Source organism: Trachurus japonicus, chromosome 17 (genome assembly GCF_045865225.1).
Source record: "Trachurus japonicus isolate A0001 chromosome 17, Traja_1.0".
NCBI classification, from domain to species: domain Eukaryota; kingdom Metazoa; phylum Chordata; class Actinopteri; order Carangiformes; family Carangidae; genus Trachurus; species Trachurus japonicus.
In genome coordinates, this window is record NC_140923.1 from 6,712,616 (window position 1) to 6,735,502 (window position 22,887).

The 22,887-nt window shown below is 40.7% G+C and overlaps 2 protein-coding genes across 2 annotated transcripts in view; one reads left to right on the forward strand and one right to left on the reverse strand.

Moving 5' to 3' along the window:
* The window catches only part of LOC146969927 (tripartite motif-containing protein 16-like), a 279,242-nt gene that overhangs the window by 107,219 nt on the left and 149,136 nt on the right, over nucleotides 1-22,887 (reverse strand). The window lies entirely within an intron of this gene.
* Nucleotides 3,981-22,756, forward strand: retreg1 (reticulophagy regulator 1). The gene is made up of 9 exons (XM_085805460.1): nucleotides 3,981-4,234; nucleotides 4,850-4,956; nucleotides 6,778-6,808; nucleotides 17,583-17,700; nucleotides 18,262-18,346; nucleotides 18,731-18,853; nucleotides 19,157-19,227; nucleotides 19,747-19,870; nucleotides 20,007-22,756. Exons 1-9 carry the CDS (start codon nucleotides 4,023-4,025, stop codon nucleotides 20,531-20,533), a joined length of 1,398 nt encoding a protein of 465 aa, XP_085661586.1. The 5' UTR covers nucleotides 3,981-4,022; the 3' UTR covers nucleotides 20,534-22,756.

The window sequence follows — 22,887 nt, forward strand, 5'->3', positions numbered from 1 at the left end:
TCGATAAATTTATCGTTTTGTCTTTATCGTTATTTTGTTATTATTATTACCAAAAGTAAGGAAACGCTGGCAGCGTTTCCTTACTTTTGGTTTCGCGGATGCTGCCCAGCGGGTCATGAGAATAACGCAGCCGAATCGTTGTTTATGGTCGGAACTACGACGGTATGTGATCGTCTTCCAACCTCTGACTTTAATTCTTGATGAATGAAAACATGAGTCCGTCTTGCGCCAGTCAAAGAATTTCACGGTGCGCGCGGAGGGTCATAGTGTAGTGTGAAAACACTTCGCTTTTCCAAAACTCCTCGTTGTCCCTTTAACACAAACATCTACCTTTATACTGTATGGAGCTTTAAGGATCTGGGAACTCATTATGGTGCCTAAAATACAGATGTTTATGGTCATCTATTGTGGTTAAGATTAATATATCAGTTGTTGTCAAACTCAAAGCTCAAATCCTGACACTTGAACCATTTTCCTGCTTCTAACACATCAACTCTGAGGACAACGTCTTCCCTTGCTGCCTCTTATAATATCCCACCCACACTAACAAGAGTCATGATGAAGTGTTATTCACTTCACCTGTCAGTGCTCGTCATGTTATCCCTGATCAGTGTAGTATATATATTGTCTGCAGAAATGTGTGGGGCTTGGTGGAGTCTGGTGTGGAGGGAGGTGTGAGTGGCCCCGGCAGTGGAAAGTGGAGCAGGTCATTGTTGGAGATCACGGTTTGGAGCTGAGCTCTCTGATCTTGGTTCAGGTCCAGAACTGTGCGAACGGCGGCGCAAAGTGGGTCATCATCTCTCTGTGGGACTCAGTTCCTCTGCTCCCACCAAAGAAAGACGGTTGAAATCTTCCCTCTTTTATGTTCGTTTAGAAAAAAAATTCTGTAAACACCACAACATCATTTCAAAATGAATCCACTGAAATCAACTCAAACGGCTGTAGTAGGCTACGTACTCCTGGCCTGGGTGGAGCTCGTGTGACGCTGAAACGCTGCCACACATAAACACCAAAAACAGAGAAGACAGAAAGCTTCACCGCTGCAAAGAAACATTATAAGTCGATTAAATGTTGACTGGGAGTTGTGTTTTTTTTCTTTTTTAACTTCTTCTTGTTGCACTTTACTAGAAGAGTATAATATACTCCTATATGTACCCCTGTGAGCCACACAAATGAATTGGCCTCTTATCTGGTGATAGATGAAAGTATTCTGCTCTGCAAAAACTCAAAATCTTACCAAGAATATTTGTCTTATTTCTAGTCAAAATGTCATTTCTAGTCAAAACAAATCTCATTATACCTAAAAACAAGACTCATCACATAAAAAGTAGCTTGACACTTTTTAAAAAAAATTTTTTTAACTTCTTTCAAACGTATTTTCACTTGAAATAAGTAGAAGAATCTGATAGTGGAGCAAGTTTTTCTTTCTTATTACAAGCACAAAAAACTTCCTTTTACTGGCAAATTTTTCTACTTATTTCAAGTGAAAATTTGTTTGAAACAAGTGAAAATTATCTAAAACAAGTTAATTTTTAGGTGATGAGTCTTGTTTTAAAGCAGAAGTAAGCGATCCGGTCGTTTTGGCTAATGCTGCGTTCCAGGCAGGCTTTTGAAACCGTCAATTACAGCTTCAAGTCACGACTTACGACTTTGTAGCATTCCAGGCAACCCACTCGTGTTTTTCCGACCTGTTTTACCGGTGAAAGTCACTATAACGGCCACTCGTAACTTCTGATCCGTGAACTCGTACCAGATCGAACTGGTACGACTTCACAGGTCGGAAAAACACGAGTTACGAGTTGCCTTGAACGCACCATAACGTCTTATCAGCCGATGGAGTTAGCAGCCCCCGCCCTCGTCATGGATCTATTGGTCCTCGTCCCTACGTCACCACATTCACGCGCATCCACTTGGCTGCACACACAGCCCTTCATGCCGTTCTCTCTCCTCATTGGATAAAACTTGTAGGTAACCGAGGTGGCAGTATGAGTCAGAAGCAGAGAAAAGTCACTCCAGTATGAAAATCAGCGAAGAAGAGAGTAGTTTCCGGAATTCAAAGAAGAAGGAGAAGACGAGAGTAAACACTGAACATTTAAAAATGGTGCAAAATCTGGAGAAGATATGTGAGTTGGTGAGAGGGCATACATTTAATGTTGGTGCCGGTAATGACAGTGTGTCAACGACGCTGTCATTTATGACACACACTGCTAAGTTGCGTTACGTCAAAAAAAACGGTGAAACCGGACGGAGGTATGTAGGCCAGTTACGGAGAGAACGGTTGGTACGGACAGACGAATTTCGTCCGGATCCGGAGGTATTAAGCCAGTTTAACACACAGGCGGCGTTTTTATTTGGAGAATTTGACATGACATCATCAAGAAGTTCTCTCACAGTTCGCCGTCATATCTGAAGTTTGACACCACATGGTCTATATAGTCTTGAGTTCCCAGGTGCTTGGGAGAAATGTGTCCGAACGGGAAAGTTGCCAGATATGTAAATAAAGTGACATTGCTTGTATTGTCTGTTTATTATTCTGGAAACCTCAAGACTTCCAGTTAAAAACACAAGAGACTGTGACTATTTAAAGCTGCAGCAGGTGAAGTTTGACCACCAGGGGGCAGAGAAACAAACAGCCCCGATTCACTGATTCACTCGTCACTCGTTCACGATATTCACTGAAACCAGAGTCACATCACAGGTTTGAAGTCGTCCGTGTCTGTTTGTCTCATGTTCACCAGACTTTAAACTCTGATTTACACTTCACTCTCTTACTCACTCGCTGGCTGCAAACCTGGCTGAGCTCAGATCAGTGTGTGTGTGTGTTTGTGTGTGTGTGTTCTCTGAGTTCATTTACCGTGACAACAGTTAAACACAAACAGGTGACGTCAGACTAAATCTACAGTAGACACACACACACACACACACACTTGACGTCAATGACCTGAACCACAACAAAACAAGCAGTAGCTGAAGTCTGGAGCTGCATCAACTCAGACAAAAAACAGACTGAGAAAGACAGGAAGTGTGGCGATTTGGTTTTTCACAATTAAGGCATTAAAAAACAACAACAACATTTTAATGTAGCTAATTCAATACATTTCCAGCCATTACCAAGATTTAAACAAAACAAAATTTCAGCTAACCTAAGTTTCAAATATTACAGTAAGTAGCCAAAGCTGTGACTTAGGCTACTGAGACAAAAATAAAAGTAGCCTAATAATATTTTTTTTCATACCTCAGATGCTTGTCAGCTGAATTAGCCTTTAGGAGTAAAATCTAAATAGCTATAATATAACATATTACCATATTAATTTCAGGTAGCCTATAGTGTGAGTGTTAGTTTTCATGTTGAACTATTATTCTACACTGCAAAAACTCAATATCTCACCAAGAATATTTGTCTTATTTCTGGTCAAAATGTCATTTCTAGTCAAAACAAATCTCATTATACTTAAAATAAGACTCATCACATTAAAAAGTGGCTTTATTTTTTTATTTACTTATTTCAAGCATATTTGCACTTGAAATCATTTGATAGGGGAGCAAGTTTTTCTTTCTTATTAGGCTACAAGCACAAAAAAGTAGATTTCACTGGCAGATTTTTCTGAAGTGAAAATTTGTTTGAAACAAGTGAAAATTATCTAAAAACAAGTTAATTTTTAAGTGAGGAGTCTTATTTAAAGTGGAAAGAGATTAGTTTTGACCAGAAATTAGACATTTTGATAAGAAATAAGACAAATATTCTTAGAAAGATTTTGACTTTTTGCAGTGTAACGTTTTCAAAGCTATACTTTTGTGCTTGTTTGATATACTATTATGTTTATATCCTTAATTTCAGTTCGTGTTTTAATGTTTTAACCGGTTGTTCTGGATAAATTAGCAAGAAATTACTTTTAAAATGTTGACCTTTTATTTTGAAAACCCGCACCAGGAAGCGTAATCGTGAACTCTGCGGCCAACTCGACGCTGGTCTCTGCCGGAGGAGCGGAGCCGTAGAGCGGCAGCGCGGAGGGGGTTTTCCAATGCTGGTGAGCCGGGAAGCAGGAACCGCGGGCGGCGGCGGCGGCGGGGAGGAGGAGGCTGGTGGAGCCGGGGCTCGGGGCCTGGAGGCCGGGGAGGAGACCTCTCCTCCGCCGGCCGGCCGCGCTGGGAGCCGCCTCGCCGGCCTGGTCAGCTGGAGGCAGAGACCGTTCAGGACTTCAGCCCTGTTTGCTGCAGCCAACACGGCGCTCTGGTAGGAACCATGACGCAGGGATATCAGAGCAGACACACAGCAGACAGCAACTAATTATGACTTTAAAATGAACCCAAACATAAAACTGCAATGACTTATAATGACTTTAATGTGGAAAATCTTCACCACTCCTTTTTTAGTCACATCATATGTTGTTTGCTGCAGAAAATAAGTATTTCAACTGCTTTAAACTGATATATGACATTAATATCACTAATATCATCATCAAACACAAATCTGAATTTTATTAATTTTATTTATTCACGTGATAACTCTATATTTTCTGATATTTTCAGGGTGCTATGAATGTGTAATGTTGTGATATTGTTATGGGCCCTTCCTGCAGACATAAACTGGATCGGTAGATGTCTTTTTTTTTTAATGTTGTTTTCCCACCTCTTTATGCATGAAATACTAGAAAAATACAAATAACATTCATTTTGATGTATTTATAGTGAAAAAAGTAACTGTAATCAAAGCAGCTGTAGATGATGGAGAACTCAGTAGGCTACAATGTTTCCCTCTGATGTTCAGTAAAAAAATAACATAAAATAGAAAATAAAGTTTTAAAAAAAAATTCAATTTATTTATATAATATCATTTATTCGTCTGTAGGTTTGTGGCCTTCAGCTCTTTCCGAGCCTACAGCCTCCTGGCCGTCCTGCTGGCCCTGGTGGTTGTCACGGTGACCGCCAGAGACGTCGCTCGGTCCAGATACACAGGTGACTTTCTTATGGTGTCACTCACAGTATTACAAATAATGCCCTATATACTGATAGATCATTAGTATTAGAACCAATAATAATCAGAGCCGATACCTTTTGATCATCCAGGACCGTATTGTGTTACCTTGACAACAAAGGTTGTAGGCTACTATCCTCTATTTCTGTCCCTGTAATCACATCAACATGAAGAGAAACATTGAATCAGGTCAAAACATCCTCAGTGGTGGTACATAAACCAGGATATTGATTGATTAATTGAGAAAATATTGATCGGGAATGGGATTTACTGTATATCTAAGTGAGTATTGGTCAGCAGCAGTGGAGTCTTGTATCCGAGTCCAGCTCTAATTTCCACATGATTTCACCCTGATGGTGACTCGTTAGCCTGATGAGTAAGTGAAGAGTCTGTCAGAAGATGGTTACTCATTAAGGCTGATACACGCTACGCTATACGTTCTCAGTCAACGCACACACATTAACAGTATATGGAGCTACATTTTTGTGCCAGTGAGTCAAAAACTAAACTTCAAGCCCAAACGCTCTCAGAGATGAGCCGATACAGGAGCTTCGTTATCTGCAGCATCTCAGGGTGAGCAGCTTCTCCTCTGCTGCTGCTGCTTCCCCCATCTTGTCCTCTAGGCTCATATCTCTGCTCAGCAATCTGCACTGTACTGAACAACAACAGTGTGTTTCTGATGTTGTGTCTACACTTTGTGTTTGTCCCCTCCCTGTTTCAGCATGACAGTATCCTCGTAAACAAAAAGACTGTAACCACCCAGCTTTATAGGCACTGAATGGATATTTAGACGTTTGTGTTAAAGCTCCATACAGTATAAAGGTAGACGTTTGTGTTAAAGCTCCATACAGTATAAAGGTAGACGTTTGTGTTAAAGCTCCATACAGTATAAAGGTAGATGTTTGTGTTAAAGCTCCATACAGTATAAAGGTAGGTGTTTGTGTTAAAGCTCCATACAGTATAAAGGTAGATGTCCATGTGTAGTGTGATTATAAAGCAGCTCTAGGTTCTATATTAATACTGTGAAAGTATCAAAGCCTCAGTCCACAGAGAAATGCACACAGCCTGTATTCAGAAACTGAGCCTTAAAACCAGCCGTCAGGACTTCCTGTCACGTTGTGATGTCACAACAAAGCCCCGCCCACCACCACCTGGACCCACCATCCATCAAATACTTTGCAGGATTTGGTTTCTCAGAAGAGAGGCTCAGATCCTCCTCCTCTCTTATAGCTAGCATGGATCAACATTTCAAAATAAAACTACTGAGAACTGTAAAATACTGGACCATATATATTATATCTCTTTGTTAACACTAGTATCCACTTACCGTGTGTTGTAAACCTGTTCAAATGTTTGTATAATGCTTATGAATGCAACATTTACAGGATTACATCATAGTTAAATGTGTAAGGGAGCTGTTACTGTATCACTGTTGACTACTAAACCTACTTCTTCTCCTTAGCTTTTAACTGTAAATTCTTTTGATTTTCTTCCTTTAATTCTTTTTCTATTCCTTTAATTCCACCATCTCCTTGGCCGTGGCCTCGTATTACCTCTGTCAAAGCTTTTATGATCATTCAGTTTTCTTTTCTATTGTGTTTATTCTCCTTTTTGTTGCTGTCTTTTTGTCTTTGTAGAAGCACTTTGTGTTGTGTTTAAGGTGCTACAGTATATAAATAAACTTGAGTTGAGTTAAGTTGAGTATTACGGTTTAGAAGAATGATGTAAATGTGACCAAGCAACAACAAAAGTAGTAGTAAAAGTTGTTTCTAGGTGAGTAATATATTTCTTCTTTTTCACAGGTGCTCATTTATGGCGCAGCATGACTGCAAGGTAGGACCCTGAGTGTGTGTTGGTGCATGTGTGTGTGTCAGACTTTGCTGCACGTGAACCTTCAACATTTTAGTTTTTCGTACAGTTTGCTTGAGTGGAGAAGTATAGAGGGAGTACAAGTGTAAAATCCAGGGTTTTAGAGGTGAAATGCTCCTGTTTTCTCTCTGCTACAGTGTTGTCTTTGAGGCTCATCGCTGTGTACATGACAAACATGAGTAATGCTGGTTGCTGGTTGTGCAGCTGCCTGTGATGTTTACAAACACAAATCAAGCAGATCTGAGTTGTTCATCTCTCATGGCAGCTTTAAATGTCCTGTTTATTGTTGTAGGACATGTAGTGGTGTTTGTTTTGTGTTTTATGACCTGACTTGTTCTACTACTGTATCTAAACTACAGACGAGCACAGTCAGCAGCATTTAGGAACAAGATAAACCTGGATAAGGGATAATCCAGGTTTGAGAAATCAGGATATGATGTTTTTGCCTTTGCAAACAGAACTCGAATCACTGCCTCATGGTTGTCTGCCTCCGCCACACAGACTAGTTTCACTTGGTTTCCCTCATCAAATACACAATCCAACAACTCCAAAACGCTCTGGTGGACAAGTTGTGACCTGCACATTCACCACGCTATGAGATAATAACACAACGTTACCAGACAGAGTTGTTTTAGAGGTAAATTCATGCAAAATCGCTGATGCACGTTCCTGTCAGGGGCAATTTTTCATCAAGCAGTCTCTGAATTTGCCTCGAAAACGGCTCAGTTTCGTAACGTTCCACGTTATTATCTCATAGCGTGGTGAATGTGCAGGTCACAGCTTGCCCACCTGAGCGTTTTGGAGTTGTTGGATTGTATATTTGATGAGTTTGATGACGAGAAACCAAGAAATCCCATGAGCCTCTGTAGCGTAGCTCTGAGCAGCTCACGGCTCTGCTCCGACGTTCTAAAAATAGCTTGCACCGACAGTTAAAGGTAACGAACCTACTGCTATGACTATAGGGATTATGGTAATGGGCCAATTTGCCAAAATGTTGAACTATCCCTTTAATGCGAAGGGATTTCCATAAAGAGCTGTCAATCAAAATCAAAAACCATGTTCTCTAAAGTCACTGTGACTTTGACCGTTGACCAATGAAAACCAATCTGTTCATCCTCGAGTCGTGAAGTTTAAAATGCTTTTATTTTACTGTCTGCTCTTTGAATCACTTCACCTTACTGCAGCTGTGATTCAATGTTCACTTCCTCATTTTACTAATAAAACATTCTGAGTGTTGCCTCTCCTGCACGCTGAGGCTTCTGGGTATTGTAGTGTTTTAGACCTGTTTTACTAGAGAAGACATAAAAAAACAGATTTTCAGAAGCAAACAGATGCAAAGTTATGACGAAGGACTCTCTGTTCTGCTTTGTGACTCTGTTTCTCTGTGACCCCGCCCACTCGAAGTTAACGTGGACAACAAAGGGATTATTTTGCCTTCAGCTCAACAAAATGCCTTTCTCACATATATCAGCTCCATATCAAAAAAAAAAAAGAAAAGTGTGCTGAACATTCAGGGCCGATGTCAACATCCTGAGTCTGGACCTCGGCCCTGCAGAGCTTGATCGCTCACACATGACCGTCTAATCTAATCCCACTGCTAATATCTGCTCTCGGACATTGAAACCAACAGTTTTAAGACACAAATCAGACGCTCACCGTGCGATACACAAGTGTTCACGCTAGTTTTTGAAGCGATAAGTCGGCCTGAAAGGAAAATAAATGTCAGTTTGAGCTGTACGTGTAAAGCAATGAGTAGATTCAGCAGTGATTAAAGTGATCATCAGCTGCTGTGCTGGTTTATACGTCACTCTGAGATAAACCCCCCCTACCCCCTCCCACCGCCCACCCTCTCCTCTAACGACAAGCTTGTGACTTTTTATGAAGAACTGACGCAGTGTCCAGATCCTGGTAAACAGATTGATGGACCCATGTTGGCAGCAGAGTGTGTTTGTGCTGTTTCAACATAAAGATGTTTGTTATAAATAGGCAACATTAATGATTCAATCAAGAAGTTTGAAGTCACAAATTTGCAAGAAAAAACAAACTTTTGAAAAAAAGGAAGGATACACCTCTCTACACTTTGCAAAACTGCTGGAAACACACTGCCAACATAAAGATGTGGTGATTCAGGGATGAAATAACAAGAATGTCCCTTTTACCAAATCCATCTGACAAAAAAACAGAGATGGACAAGAACTTCCACTGCAGATATAAAAGTAAAACAAACCACGTCTGTCCAACTTTGCAAAGTGTAGACACACAATTACGTCCTTGATAGAAAAAATATATATATATTCAAAAATTTTAAAGGTCCAGTGTGTAAAATGGGGGCGAAACCATGACATCTAGTGTTCAGATTCTATATTGCAGCACTCACTCTTTCGTTCGCACTCACCCCTGCCGTCGGCAAAGTGACGGTGGCCGACAAAAAAAACTTATTTACCACGACTGGGAGTATTTCAGGAGCATGGAGCGATGAGGTGAAGATCTAAACCATTTTACGATACGTCTGCTGTTTCCTCCTCCTCCTTCTTTCCTTTTGCCTTCTTTTTCGTTGGTTTATTTATGAACGCAAAACGTGCAAAACAAGTTCTCTGGTTGGCTGGATTCTCCATTCGGGCTGCCGTACAAACATGGCGGCACAAGATGGCGACACTCTCTAAAGCAAGACCCTTGTTATATGTATATATAAAAGAATAATTATAAGGCTATGAAAAACAAACTAATTTTATTTTATAGTGATTATACACTTATACAAATATATTCATGGGTAGTATATTCAGATTTTCACCAATAAACCTTGCCAAATATTACACACTGGACTTTTAAAGCAAATTCATGTGTTTTTTTTTCTTGTAAATTTGTGATTCTCATTTTTGAATATCTTGAAAGACCTGATACGCTGTTAAAGGAGCATGGTGCAGGTGACAGAGATTATGATTGTTAGACAAGAATCAATGTGTTGCAATGACATTTGTAAACCCCATTAATGTGGCGCCATCTCACCAGCATCTAACAATACCTTACATGTGAGGTGTTCAGGGAGCACTGATATATTGTTGTGTCTAACAATCTGTCTGTGAGGCGTTCAGGGAACAAGGGGCATCCTTATTCTTTCTCGCTCTGAGGAATCACACTGCAAAAAACTCAAAATCTTACCAGGAATATTTGTCTTATTTATAGTCAAAATGTCATTTCTTGTCAAAATAAATCTAATTCTACTGACTCGCCACATTAAAAAGTAGCTTGTTTTAGACACTTTTTTACTTCTTTCAAGCATATTTTCACTTGAAATAAGTAGAAAAATCTGACAGTGGAGCAAGTTTTTCTTTCTTATTACAAGCACAAAAAAATAGCTTTCACTGATTTCACAGATTTTTCTACTAATTTCAATTGAAAATTTGTTTGAAACAAGTGAAAATTATCTGAAAACAAGTACATTTTATGTAGTCTTATTTTATGTGGAAAGGGATTAGTTTTGACTACAAATAAGACATTTTGACAAGAAATAAGACAAGTATTCTTGGAAAGATTTTGAGTTTTTGCGGTGCAGGCTCATCACAGGTTTGTTCTGCCCTAATTTGCATATCTACTATGTGTAAATATCTGTGTCACTCTCTGTGACATTTGGCCAGCAGGGTGGGACTGTGTTATTGTCACCTGCTGTCGTCTGTCAGAGGTGAGGTGACTTGTGGGTAATTGCGCATCAGGCTCAGAGCAGGTTTCAGGCAAAAGCTTGTGGGAGATTAGCTGCTGACCCAAAACGAGAGCTGACAGCTGTTTGCACCCTGTTGTGTGTTTCTGTCTGTGTGTGTGTGTGTGTGAGAAGTTGAATAACATATCACTCAAGTGTTTAATTCTGTTTGGACGACCTGCTGGAATCAGGCTGTTTCCTGTTTTTCTTTCTCTATTGTGTCTTAAAAACTTTATTTACAGCCTCAGAACGTAGCCTAACTCCTGAAATTTTAAGTTGAATTAACTTAAAAATACAGATTGTTTTATTTTATTTAAATAGCAGTAATTGTTTGTATTGATTCCACTAAATTCCTGTGCGATGTTTTACAGTGTAGGTTGCGTCACAAAGATCTCAACATAAGTAGGTCGCTTAGAATAAAGTAAGTTATGATCAACCGTCATTTTTAATAGAGGATATTTAAAAAAGTGAGAACATGAGGATTTACGTCATGTGACTGTGTGTCTATGTTTGTGTGTGTGCGTGTTTATATGTGCGTGTTTGTGTGTTTTATGACACTGGATTCGAGGAAAGTCTCCGCGCTGCTGTTTGTTCCCACAACAAACACAAAGTGTCTCAAGAGTTGTGAAACCTGAGCACAGTGTTGTGTGTGAGTGAGTGTGTGTGTGTGTGTGTGTGTGTGTGTGTGTGTGTGTGTGTGTGTGTGTGTGACTCAGCTGTTTCTCTGCAGCCGGAACTGATCCGGAGGTGTGTCTGAACCAGTAGAGCCAATCAGACCCATGGACACAGAGAGAGAGAGTGTGTGTGTGTGTGTATGTGTTTCAGAGGGAGCTCTGTGATTGGACAGGAGGTCGACTGGTGGAAAACGACACGGAAAAGCAGCTGGGAGTGTGTCATCACAGTCAAATGATGTGAAGTCACATAAACAAGAGTCAGTGTGTGTGTGTTTGTGACTCTTCAACATGAAGTCAAACATGTTATGTTATGTGCTTCATTCTGGAGAAAAAACATCATCAAAAAGTTTGTCACAGAAAATGAAACAATTTCTAACACTGTGTGACATATTCCAAATCAAATAAAGCTTAAAACAGTGTCATGGTAACAACCATCACCTTAAATACTGTAAAACACAGATGAACAACAACAAACCGATGGAAATAAGACACCATGTTGGACAACACAGTTACTACAATAACAGTTACTGTTGCTGAGCAGGAGTGCTTCCAGTACACTGAGCCGCACCGCCATTACAGCACATACACAAAAACTGTGAGTCCACGTATGATTATTACTGATGGAGGAAGAGGAACAACTGAACATAAGACACAGAACAGGAGAGAGAAGTTAGTTTTCTATCTATCAAACAGAGGGAGTCAGACACAAAGACCGATTAAAGAGCATCAGAGCTGGGAATACCAACAGAACCCAAACAACTGAGGCCAGGAGGAACCACAGTGAGATTTAAGATGCGATTTAAGGAGATAGAAATAATAAAAAGGATGTAAAGCACTAAAACAACATGAAGCTATTAAAAGAAATTAAAACAAATAAAACAAATGAAGGCATTAAAGCAGAAAGAAACAAATAAGATCAAGTCGGTTAAATAGTGCAATAAATAAGGGCAAAAAAAAAACATGAAAGGAAATTATATACGATGGAAACCAATTGAAAACATCTATAAAACAGTTGAGTGATAGGCAACTAAAACGAAATAGAGTTATAGATATGCTAAAATAAAGAATTAAAGATGACAGAAAAAGCGAGAATATAAAAGTTGACAGGAAGTGACTTAAAACGTTTCGACCTTGTCTTGTTTTTGCCTCCTTTCCTCCACTTAAGTATAAAAACTGACTGACTCATTCAGTGCATTAGCAGCGATACAGATCCTACCATATACTGCTCTGTGCTCTGTTTATTGCTGATTGAACTGGTGACGGCAGCTCATTTAGTTTTAATAATCTCACATTCTATATCAGCTGACTCTCCTTTTATTTTATTTTTCCCCCCAGCATCCCTTGTCTACTGAACATTATTTACCAAGTAACTATGAGCCATCTGTGCAGCACCTGAAAGTTACAACTTGTGCAACTTCTAAGAAACATCCACCAGATATACTTTCACCATGATGTAGCTATCATGTGAACACTGTAAAAAATGTTTTGTCCCTTGATTCCAGTTTTAGGGACATGTTCTCAACTGTAGGACACTTATGTCGTTATTGAGAGAAGTGACTGAGAAAATGAAGATTTATTAAGTGAAATAACCAGATATGGTCAATAATAGTTACTTATCCCAAACAAGAATTAATGGGATACACAAGCCCCTGGTAAAAGGGTGCCTTATTGCCTTTACGCGTTTACCATTCTTGCATAAATTAAACAAGATATTTATAAGATTTTGCTATTGCTAAATAGCCTAAGTAAGCATCACAAGCTTTTGACAGTACAGCATCAACCACCAGCTATCCTCAGCTCAGTTGGACTGTCTCGCGGCTGAAGCTCTTGGTGAGCTTGGTAACTAGACTGTGTAGCTTCATATTTAGCACTGATCTCAGAGTGGTATTGATCTTCCCTTTCCATTTCCCCAAATGTCAAACTTTTCCTTTGAGATTTTAGAAAATACCGTCATCAACACTCAAACAACACTGTCAGAATGTGAGACACACATGTCCCCTCTCGTCTGTCGGGCCATGCCATGCCACTGACACAAGAGGAAGCGTTTTTGGGAGGCTGATGGTATTGGGCTAGTGGTGGTGGTGGTGGTGGAGGAGGGTGTTGCTGTTTCTACCCCCCTTCACCCCATCCCTCTGTCCTCCTGATGGCTGCCCGTTGGAATGTAGTGTGACCAGGTTATTTTTAGAAGAGGCTGCTTGAAATACTCCAACCGGGGTTTCAATGAGGATAAACACAAGCTGCTTTCGCGCCGTGTGGCACGTAAAACTCTGAGTTTGACTTGAGCGTGAATTGACCGAGAATCTCGAGTTTGTAACCGCTGGGAAAGACAAGTTGTAGCCATCTTCCGCTTTGCCTTCTACCTTCTGCATCGTACTTACTATCCGGTGTTTGGCATCGTCAACATTGTTCCTGAATCTTCTGAAGGTACCTGAAGCTCTTGAGATGTCTCCTGAAGATCGTGGGGCAGGACTGAGGTATGACTGTGTGTTCTGGGGAAGAAGCTGGCAAAGACTTTGAGGAAGGGGCTTGTTTCTTTTTGTGTCAGCTCACTGACATCACATGGAAAATATTTCCTTTTCTTTATTGCAGGTTTTAGACCTATGGACCATTTTGATTTTATTTGTCCAGGTTGGAGGTGAATTGAAAATTATTTGCTGTGTTCAAAGAGTAGAACATTTCAAAGCAGTCAACAGCAACATGTCTTTCCAGAAACTACTTATAATAAAAGAAATCGCTTTGAGAAGCACAGTGGTAAGAGAGGGGTTTTCAGCTAATTAGACCTGTCATATTGGGGATTACTGTCTTGTTTTTGTGACTGGTGTTTGGACTTGTTTTAACATCAGATCAGAGGAAAGTGGTTCACACCAAAAATAAATCTAGTTTTACCACATTTGACTCAAATTTTAAATTTTAAACCAAGTGGATCAACAACACGAACGTCACGGCATAGATCTTCTTGGAAAGCAGTACACATTTTCGATTGCGTCATCACTCCCCGTCCGTCTTATATTCCCTGCAGCATTTGGCATCAGCTCATATGATAACTGGCCTTTTGCTTCAACTGTAAACTGGATCAGCCGGGAGTCACACGTTAACCTCCGCCAACTGTATATGTGACAGCACACAGAACATAAACAGGTATTAGTTGCATGGGACGGAGGCTTCCTGTGGTATATACCCACACAGACAGGTGGATAAACATATTTACACCCACCCCTCTTGAGTCACAAGTGAAGAGCCGGAAAGTTTTTGCAGCCATTCCTCGCATTGTTCGTCTCGCTCTATTTTTAAAGTGCCGTCACTGGGGCTTGTTAGAGGCTCAGACATATGTCGCTTACTCTGTTATTTCAGGGATTATTGACTGGGTAAAAAAAAAATAAAAACAATATCTGCCCAGCAGCTGTTCATGCGGTGCTGGCCGTCCTCCTTCCTCTGTTGTCGCTGTTGTCAAATTCCCTGTTGAAAGTTTGACATTTTTCTGCCTGAGTGATGACTGGACTTCATACTGTGGTGAAGAGGCTTCTCCGAGTGATTGACGCAGCAGTGGACGATGGTGGTCTGTAATGGTCTGGAGCAACGAAATATGATATATCTGCTTCTCTGGACTCGACGTGTTTGTGGAGCTGTTGCAGCATGTGACAGGAGGTCAGAAAAATGTTGGGATTTGCAACCTAAGTGTGACAACATGACAGTTATTCTCCTGGAGTTGTGCAAATGCCCGTGGATAAAACTCTAAACAGAACACTGATTAAGATAGTCTGAACTGATTAAAGAATATACAGCTATCATGACATAATGAAAGTAGTCACTAGTTATTATTTGGAATCAGGTGCATCTCTCTCTGAAAGCCAGACGGTGGTTCCAGGTAAATTTTGTTTGCGGTTGTCTTTTAGGTTGGACAGTTGGCGCTGTTGGTTGTAGATGATGTGGTTCATGAGTTTATGGGAGATGGTTTCCAGCTGGTCCACTCCAAAACTGAACTGTAGATGACCGGATCCACTCAAAACGAGTAAATTCACCAACTGCAACCAATGGACTGTTGCTGCCGTTGTTCTTTTCAGAGATAATCAAGATTTTAGATTTTATTCAAATGCAGTTCAGTGGTTGTGCGTGATTCTGTGTCTTTATTACCAAAACTACCCAAAAAGGGGTCGGAGGTGACGTTTTAAAACTTGTGGAAAGACTTGTGAGATGAGTTTACCGGGATGACTTTGTTAACGTTGTGTCTCACACTGTGTTCCCAGATGTTAGAGCCTAAAATGACGTCCCATGAAAGTTGACCACAATCATGTTGAAGAAATCGAAACTTGTCCTGTCGTTGTCAGCAAGTATAAACCTTCAGAAGGTTTGAGGCTAAACGAACATTTCTGGATACACCTTCTATTAATGATTTAAGATATGAACTAACTTAAAATTGGACGTAATTTAAACTGTTTACCATATTCTGAACATCTGCAAATTTTCATCAGTGTCAGCAAACCAGTAGGGGTCCTCCAAGAAAAGAGTTTTGACTTCACCTCTTTCCAGGAACACATATGTATTTCGTCGAATGGACCTACTTACCCTATCCATCCGTTGTTGCTATTATTGCTTCACGGTATCAATATCACGTGCCCGACCTGTCATGTTTCCCTGGAAACCAGCCTCGTATAGGGGCATGTGCCTGGAAGTCGAGAGGGGAGCAGTGGGGTTGACTTTTTCGTCACAAGGGTTATGTGGACGAGGCTGGGTGTTTGGGTTGGGTGGGAGGGGCAACGGTTGTATATGACAGTGGTTCCCAACCTTTTTTCCTTTCAGCCCCCCCTGCTTTTGTCCAAGACAAGCCAGCTTGGGAATTGGATCTAACTGGAGCTACTTGGAGTAGTAGCAGTTGTGAACTGGAAAAAAAATGACACCTTCATATGACAAAACTCGCATTGGGTTCGGCTTTGTTAACACTACAGTTTTGATATCAGAGATCAATGGCTCAGACAGGTTAATCAGCTCATCTGAACTCTGATTGGTGGTTTGGAGGCTCTTTCAACAAACACTTCACTTGTCTGCAAGAGATCTTCATTGTGGAATATGTCAGGAACACCACAACAAATTGACTGTTCAATGATCCGCTTTCATTTCAAGGTACTTTTACCCATTGACACCAAAACCTCCACACAGTGATGCTGCACATTGATGTCATTCTCCAGTATATCTGTTGTTAATCTGGTGCTTAACATTCACATCCTATTCACCATCCTCGACATGCTAATACCACCGTAAACACAATGATCATATTGTTGTTAGTTAGCTGGGGAACCTCACTGCGGTGTTCACTTTTAAGAACCTGCCCGGCTGTTGTAGTAACGAGATCTCCATGGTGATTTCACACCAGCTGTTTCCAGGACAGCTGCGTTCACAGGACATGTAGTTTCCATCCTCTGTTGGTCTTATATTTAGTACATTGTCATTTAATCTGATGGACCCTGTCGAGGCACTTACCTAGACCACTCTCACACTGAAGGTTTGATTGGTTCTGGACGTTTGACTCAGTCAGAAAACAATTTGGGATTTAATCTTCTTGAGTCTACATGTCCTCTAAACCTGCTGGTTTCCACCAGCAATATCAACTGGTAGCTGAGAGAAGAAGCCCTCATCTCCCTCATCTATTTATCGCACATTACCTACACAGGAACCACATGGGTTCCTTTTTATAGCTGTTTTATGTTAAGTGAGCACGAGGGCTGATAGTGGAGCTTAAATGGGAGATGATTTTAAGGAAGGGGAAAGTGTCATACCTCACCAGGTGGCCCAGAATCCCCAGCAGCACCACAGCAATGGAAAGCATCTGCCACCTGTCCGATCAGTCATCACTCAAGTTTTACTGTAGGCGTCTTAATTTAGATTTAGATATGACATTTGCGCTGAACTGGCCTTTTTTTTTTTTTCTTGGACTGAATTTTCATCAATGACCTTCCACCAAATGGAATCCAAAGCCTCCTCTTCAATTGCGTTCTTAGTCAAGTCAACTGATTTTATTTTTAATGCAGAGTCACCACATGTTGTTTCAGTCAGATCACTGTTGCCACAGGAACAGCTTTAGGTCAGGTGGCCTCAGAGTCCTGGAGGAGGAGACACCAAGTGAATGAATTTATTTTGATTGGTCATCAACTAACAAGGTGATTATATGTCAGTGCTGCCTGTGTCTGCTGCCTCAGAGTGACCAAACAAACTTAGTTAATGCAACTTTAAGTGATGAAAAATCTCCCTACAGCTTCATCAATACTCAAAACCAATCATCAACCCACCTGCCGTCATTTCAGAGCCTTTCAGACACTGTCAACATGCCTTTTCTTAAAGATGACTAACGTTGCCATCTGTCTTTATTTCCCTGTAGCTGGGAGATCATTGACTCAGGCCAGGAAAGCCGGTCTGGGACTGGACCCCAGCTCAGCGACTCCCTCAGACTTTTCCTCCAGGAGACATCGGCTTTCAAACAGCAGAACCCGGGCAAGGTGAGGCAGAGACGGCCGACGACCCCAGACTAACCTCAGCTGCTCACTGAGTTACAGTAAAGTGGAGGAGCAGGTGGTTTTCAGGATTTCTGGAGGTATTTTGAACATTCAGATACAAACTGGTTTCATCAGGTCCAGGAACATAGGAAGCTGGAAAATCATGTAATCCTCATAGCAGGAGAATTTTATTTCAGTTTGATAGTTCATAGGGAAACTTCACTTAATTATAAAAGATAGAAAAAGTTTAATGTTGCAACATTATGGGCTGAAAAATACATTTTATTTTTGTAATATTGTATTTGTTTAAAAGAAAATTAAATTATCAAACTTTTATCCATCTTTTATCATATGAAGCTAATAAGGAAACTGGTCTTGATGATGTGAAATGAAGCCAGGAGGTGAAAGGACACACAAAAATGTTGAAAGGACAATTTGTAGTTGTGGTTGGGGAAATAACAGTATTTTCCTGACGCTCTCTGGACAAACAGTATCTGAGAATAGAAAATTACGACGTTAGTATAAATCTTTACCATCATTCTCCTCGGTTACCTTCTCTTGTAGTTTTGTCTGCTGGTTTGCAGCTTGTGCACCTTCTTCGCTGTCCTAGGACGCTACATTCCAGGGATTGTCATCTCATATGTTCTAGGTGAGTCACTTCAACACTTACTTGAAGAACTAATCACTCATATTAACTGTGAGACATTTTAACGAGAGATATCGTGGTGGTCTAATCGGCTGAGTAGACACATCAGAGCAATCAGCTGATGGACTCTCAGTACTGTAACTCATTATCACATCTACTGTATGTTTAAATGGTCTTTATTTATTGTTATGTGTATTGGTTGTGTTGTGTTGACGACTGGTGGGGAATTGAACTGATGACGATTATGAGGAGAAGTTATTATCAAACGCTGTGTCCCAACTTGGTTAGCAAACTGACTGACTCCTGTAAATAGAGTTAAAAGATATTGTGTGTGTTTTGATAGACGATAGGTGAACAGTGTTTCTGTAAACACACCTCTCTCTGCAGTGTTGGGCGTCTTCCTGTGGCCTCTGATTTCATCTCATGAGGTTGGTTTGTGGCTGGAGCCAGTTCTGCAGAAGCTGGACTTCGGCCTCGGGGAGTTCCTTCAGAAGATCAAAGAGAACCATGGTAAACATTACATACATGTACACTGTAAATACTACATGTGATACATAGTAAAGGTTCCATATTAAAAATAATTCTGTGTTTTATCTGAAGTTTTAATCTATAAGAAGATATATTGGTAGTTTTAAGAACCAAATTGTAGATCTCCTCTCTCAGGAGCTCTTTACAACAGGTCTGTGAGGTTGACCTACTGACCACTAGTGGTGGCTGACGTTCATACTTACTCCAAATGTGAAATGAATTCATTTTCTCCTTTATATTCACCCAAAGTTTCTCCTTCACTCTGTATCTCTTTCATATTTTCAGAGAAGAGGATGATGAAGGCTGAGGCCGAGAAGGAGGGCATCGAGTCGGACCTCTCCTCCATGTTTCCCAAGGTTGGCTCATCGTCTTCTCTCAATCTAATTACGCCTCCGCTGAAGCTAATTGAAATCTATTTCACATGATCCACATCGGCATCGAGACCTGTGCCAAACACCTGTTTACACAAAACATTGTGCTTCCCGCACACAGTCTCAAGACTGGATTTAATCATTGACCCGTTGGTGTAGCTGGAGTCTGAGCTCAGTCTAGAGCAACACATAAAGACGACTGTGCAGTCTTGTTTTCATCAAACTGAGGAATAGAAAAGAACAAAATTAGATCAGTTTTGTCTTTGTATCCGTGGCTCTGGAACAACCTCTGACTCTGATGCATGAATGTGTGCACATTCACATACTTACTGAGAGGATCTCTGTGAGAAGTCCTGCTGATTGGTGTATTCACCGTCATTGTTCATTACCAGCACAGTGGTGAATTTCACTTTTGTTGCTGTTTTAAAATGTAAACACTAGGGGGTGCTCTACGACTGTTTGTCCCCTGAAACTCTGACATGTCCGTGTGTTTCCTGCCCACAGCTTGACTCCACAGTGTGTAAGGAGATGTCTGTATCGGACACAGAAGTGTCTGATGTGACGTGGACGGACAACGGCACTTTCAACCTGTCAGAGGGACACACGCCTCAGACCGAGAACTCAGAGGGTGCGTTTCGTTTTATCATGCACAGTTTCTGTAGCTTCTTTTGGTAAATAATAGAGTCCTTCCTGCAGACTCTGAACGAGTTTTTCTTGCTTCCTGGTAACGTCTCAGTTTCTCTTTTTAAACCTCATCCTCACAGACCTCGACAGAGAAGAAGCATTCACTGGTGGCCTCCCAGAATTCCCTTCGCTTGACAATGGTGCAACGACCAATGGTGACGATGACGACGACCTCAGCCTCGGCCTTCCCTCGCCTCCACCTCAGCCGCAGCAGTCGATCAAATCCAAGCATACACGTTCTGTTCCTCCTCATGAAGACCAGTCTGCTGACAGAGCACTGGAGCTGGTCAACCAGATGGCGGGAGACTTCATCAGCGCTGCGGTCACAGCTGCCATCCAGGAGAGAATAGAGGCAGCGGTGGGATTCACGGCGCAGAGAGATGACCCGGGGCGGTCAGCGCTGCCGGATACCACCAGGCTGCTGGAGCTGGCCGAGGAGTCGGACAGCGAGGTGGAGGACTTTGAGCTGCTGGACCAGTCGGAGCTGGAGCAACTGGAGGGGGAGCTGGGGCTGGGAGAGAAGCCCCAGACCAAAGAGGAGGCTCAGGCCAAGGATGACAAGACAGCATCAGCTGGATTCTTCACCAAACTCCTCAGACGCCACTGATGGATGAATGGTCCGGTCCACGGAAGAGAAGACAGGTTACAAGAGGACAAGTAGAGGAGTTGTGTGTGTGGGTGGGGTGGGGTCTGGTAACAGAGGACTGCTGGGAGAGAAAAACAGCGTTTCCATTTATCTTTTTCCTGTAGCGCTAACATCATCGTCTCAACACTGATGAGTCGCTTTGATCAGAACCATCGCAGCCTAAAGCCAAGATCAGACTGCTGTGGGAATGAAAGTCAGCATCAGGTGTCAGGTGATGTTTGTTTTATCCCATACAGCATCATCCTGACTAAAAGAGCTTATAAAACAGAAAAGCTCATTAAAGAGTGTCAGTGGAGGAAAACACATTAATATTTATCCTGTTGTTCCCTGTAGTGAAAATATTCTATAACACATTGGGATTGTATTAACTCTGGTGCTGAGGTTTTCAAAACAGAAAATGCTTTTGTTTAGGCAAATAAAACTCAGAGCTTCTACGATCACCTGATCCAACAGGTGACCTTCACAAAACACTGTGTAGTCTGATCTCGGCTTTAAAGGTTTTCGATTGGTTGAAGACTAATAAATATCCAGTTTTTTGTTTTAATCGATTGTTCTGGTCACATTTGTCTTTTTAAACTATCATTGATGATCAATAACATCAAGTTAGCATTTATAAGCAGCATATACACACTTAATAAACGGTTTTATAACACCACAGCTCAGCTACAAACACATCTGGGCATTTTAAGTGTTTATTAATGTGTTTGTCCAATTATTAGTTTGATCCTTGATTAACTCACTGTCTCCTTGCTTAGATTCCGTCAGAGCTTTTGGCCTCAGTTCAAGGCTTTGCCATGGAGAGTGAAGATGTGTTTAAGAAAAACTGCTTCACTGATTCTCTGGATGTAATTTATATTGTATATTATTAGTATATATAATAAATGTCACATGAATTGACCATTTGTTATCTGTTTGTACATTTACAATGCCCTTATACTTATTCCAACTAAATTGTAGTTGGTTATAAAACACTGACGTTGCTTATAAATGTTTAACAGATGGTTAAAATCATGTGATATCAGTGAAAATGTTCTGAACTGAAACTGAAGCTCAAACAAAACCTCCCAGAATTACAATCATCACAACAAACCTAACATTCACTGTGATGCTGCATCATTCACCTAACTACATTACCCAGAATTCCACACACATCAACCTGAATGACAATCACTAGTCAATCAGATTTTTGTTAATGCTCAAAACACTATACTGCAGGTTGGATAGTTGACAATGAAGATCAGAGAGTAGGAAACATTTATTTTTGTATTTTTTCCTTTTTCAGTTTTATATATTTTTTTCATTAAACAATGTAGTCGAGGAACATTTATTTGACCATGACGTGCAGCAAGTCATCAAACTATGCATGGAAATTTCAGTTTGACACGTAAATATATTCAAACAGAAAATCAGAGTGGAAACAGAGAAAAACGACTTTACATCTTCATCATCCTACATCTTGTGAAAACTGCGAAAACCCAATGTTGATTGATTAGTGTGGAGAAAATCATGATCGTTCAATATGAACTAGTTACACATGATGTATCTGTGAACAAATCAACTGTAGGTGGCGCCACATCAAAGGTAGACGAATGCTGATGATCCTAAAGGCACTAAATGGTTCACACTCACAAAACATGTCCCAAGATCATCCAGGATCCAGACCGTCAAAATTAAACAAGAAGTATTTTATACAGTACTGAAAGTAAAATTACATTTTTGTTTTTTTCCCATTTGCACCTTAAGCACCATTTAAAGCAGAAGAAGATGCCTGAAGAGTTCCTTTAACACACCTTGTACTTGCACATTGTTTTTATAATAAAGACACACAGCAATGTTTCAGATATCCTCTTGAATGAATCCTGTAACACCTTGTACTAGCAGAAGCAAAGATGATCGTATAAGTACTTGTTCATCAGAGCCTGAGAGGATTTTGTAGAGGCTGCTCTTCATCTGTAGCTCATGTAAAATAACAGTATTAGACGAGGACGACTTCTGAACAAGCTGAGGCAGGTTCAGGCTTCACTCAGTAAACACCTTTCTTTAAATTTATCAAACTGATCAAATGGATCTTTTTTTGATGTTTCCACGGACCTTAGAGTTGCAGGTGGGTCAGAACCAAAACACATGAACAAACTGGACTTTGATGTGATTAAATTCCAGACGTCAATAAAATGTTGTAACACATTCTGTGGTTGTGTTTATTTAGGTAAATAACATTTATTTGTATAGCACTTCTCACAGAGAGAACTCACAAAGTGCTTTACAGTGTTAAAATACCAAACAGTAAATACATACAATGACACAAAAATAGAACA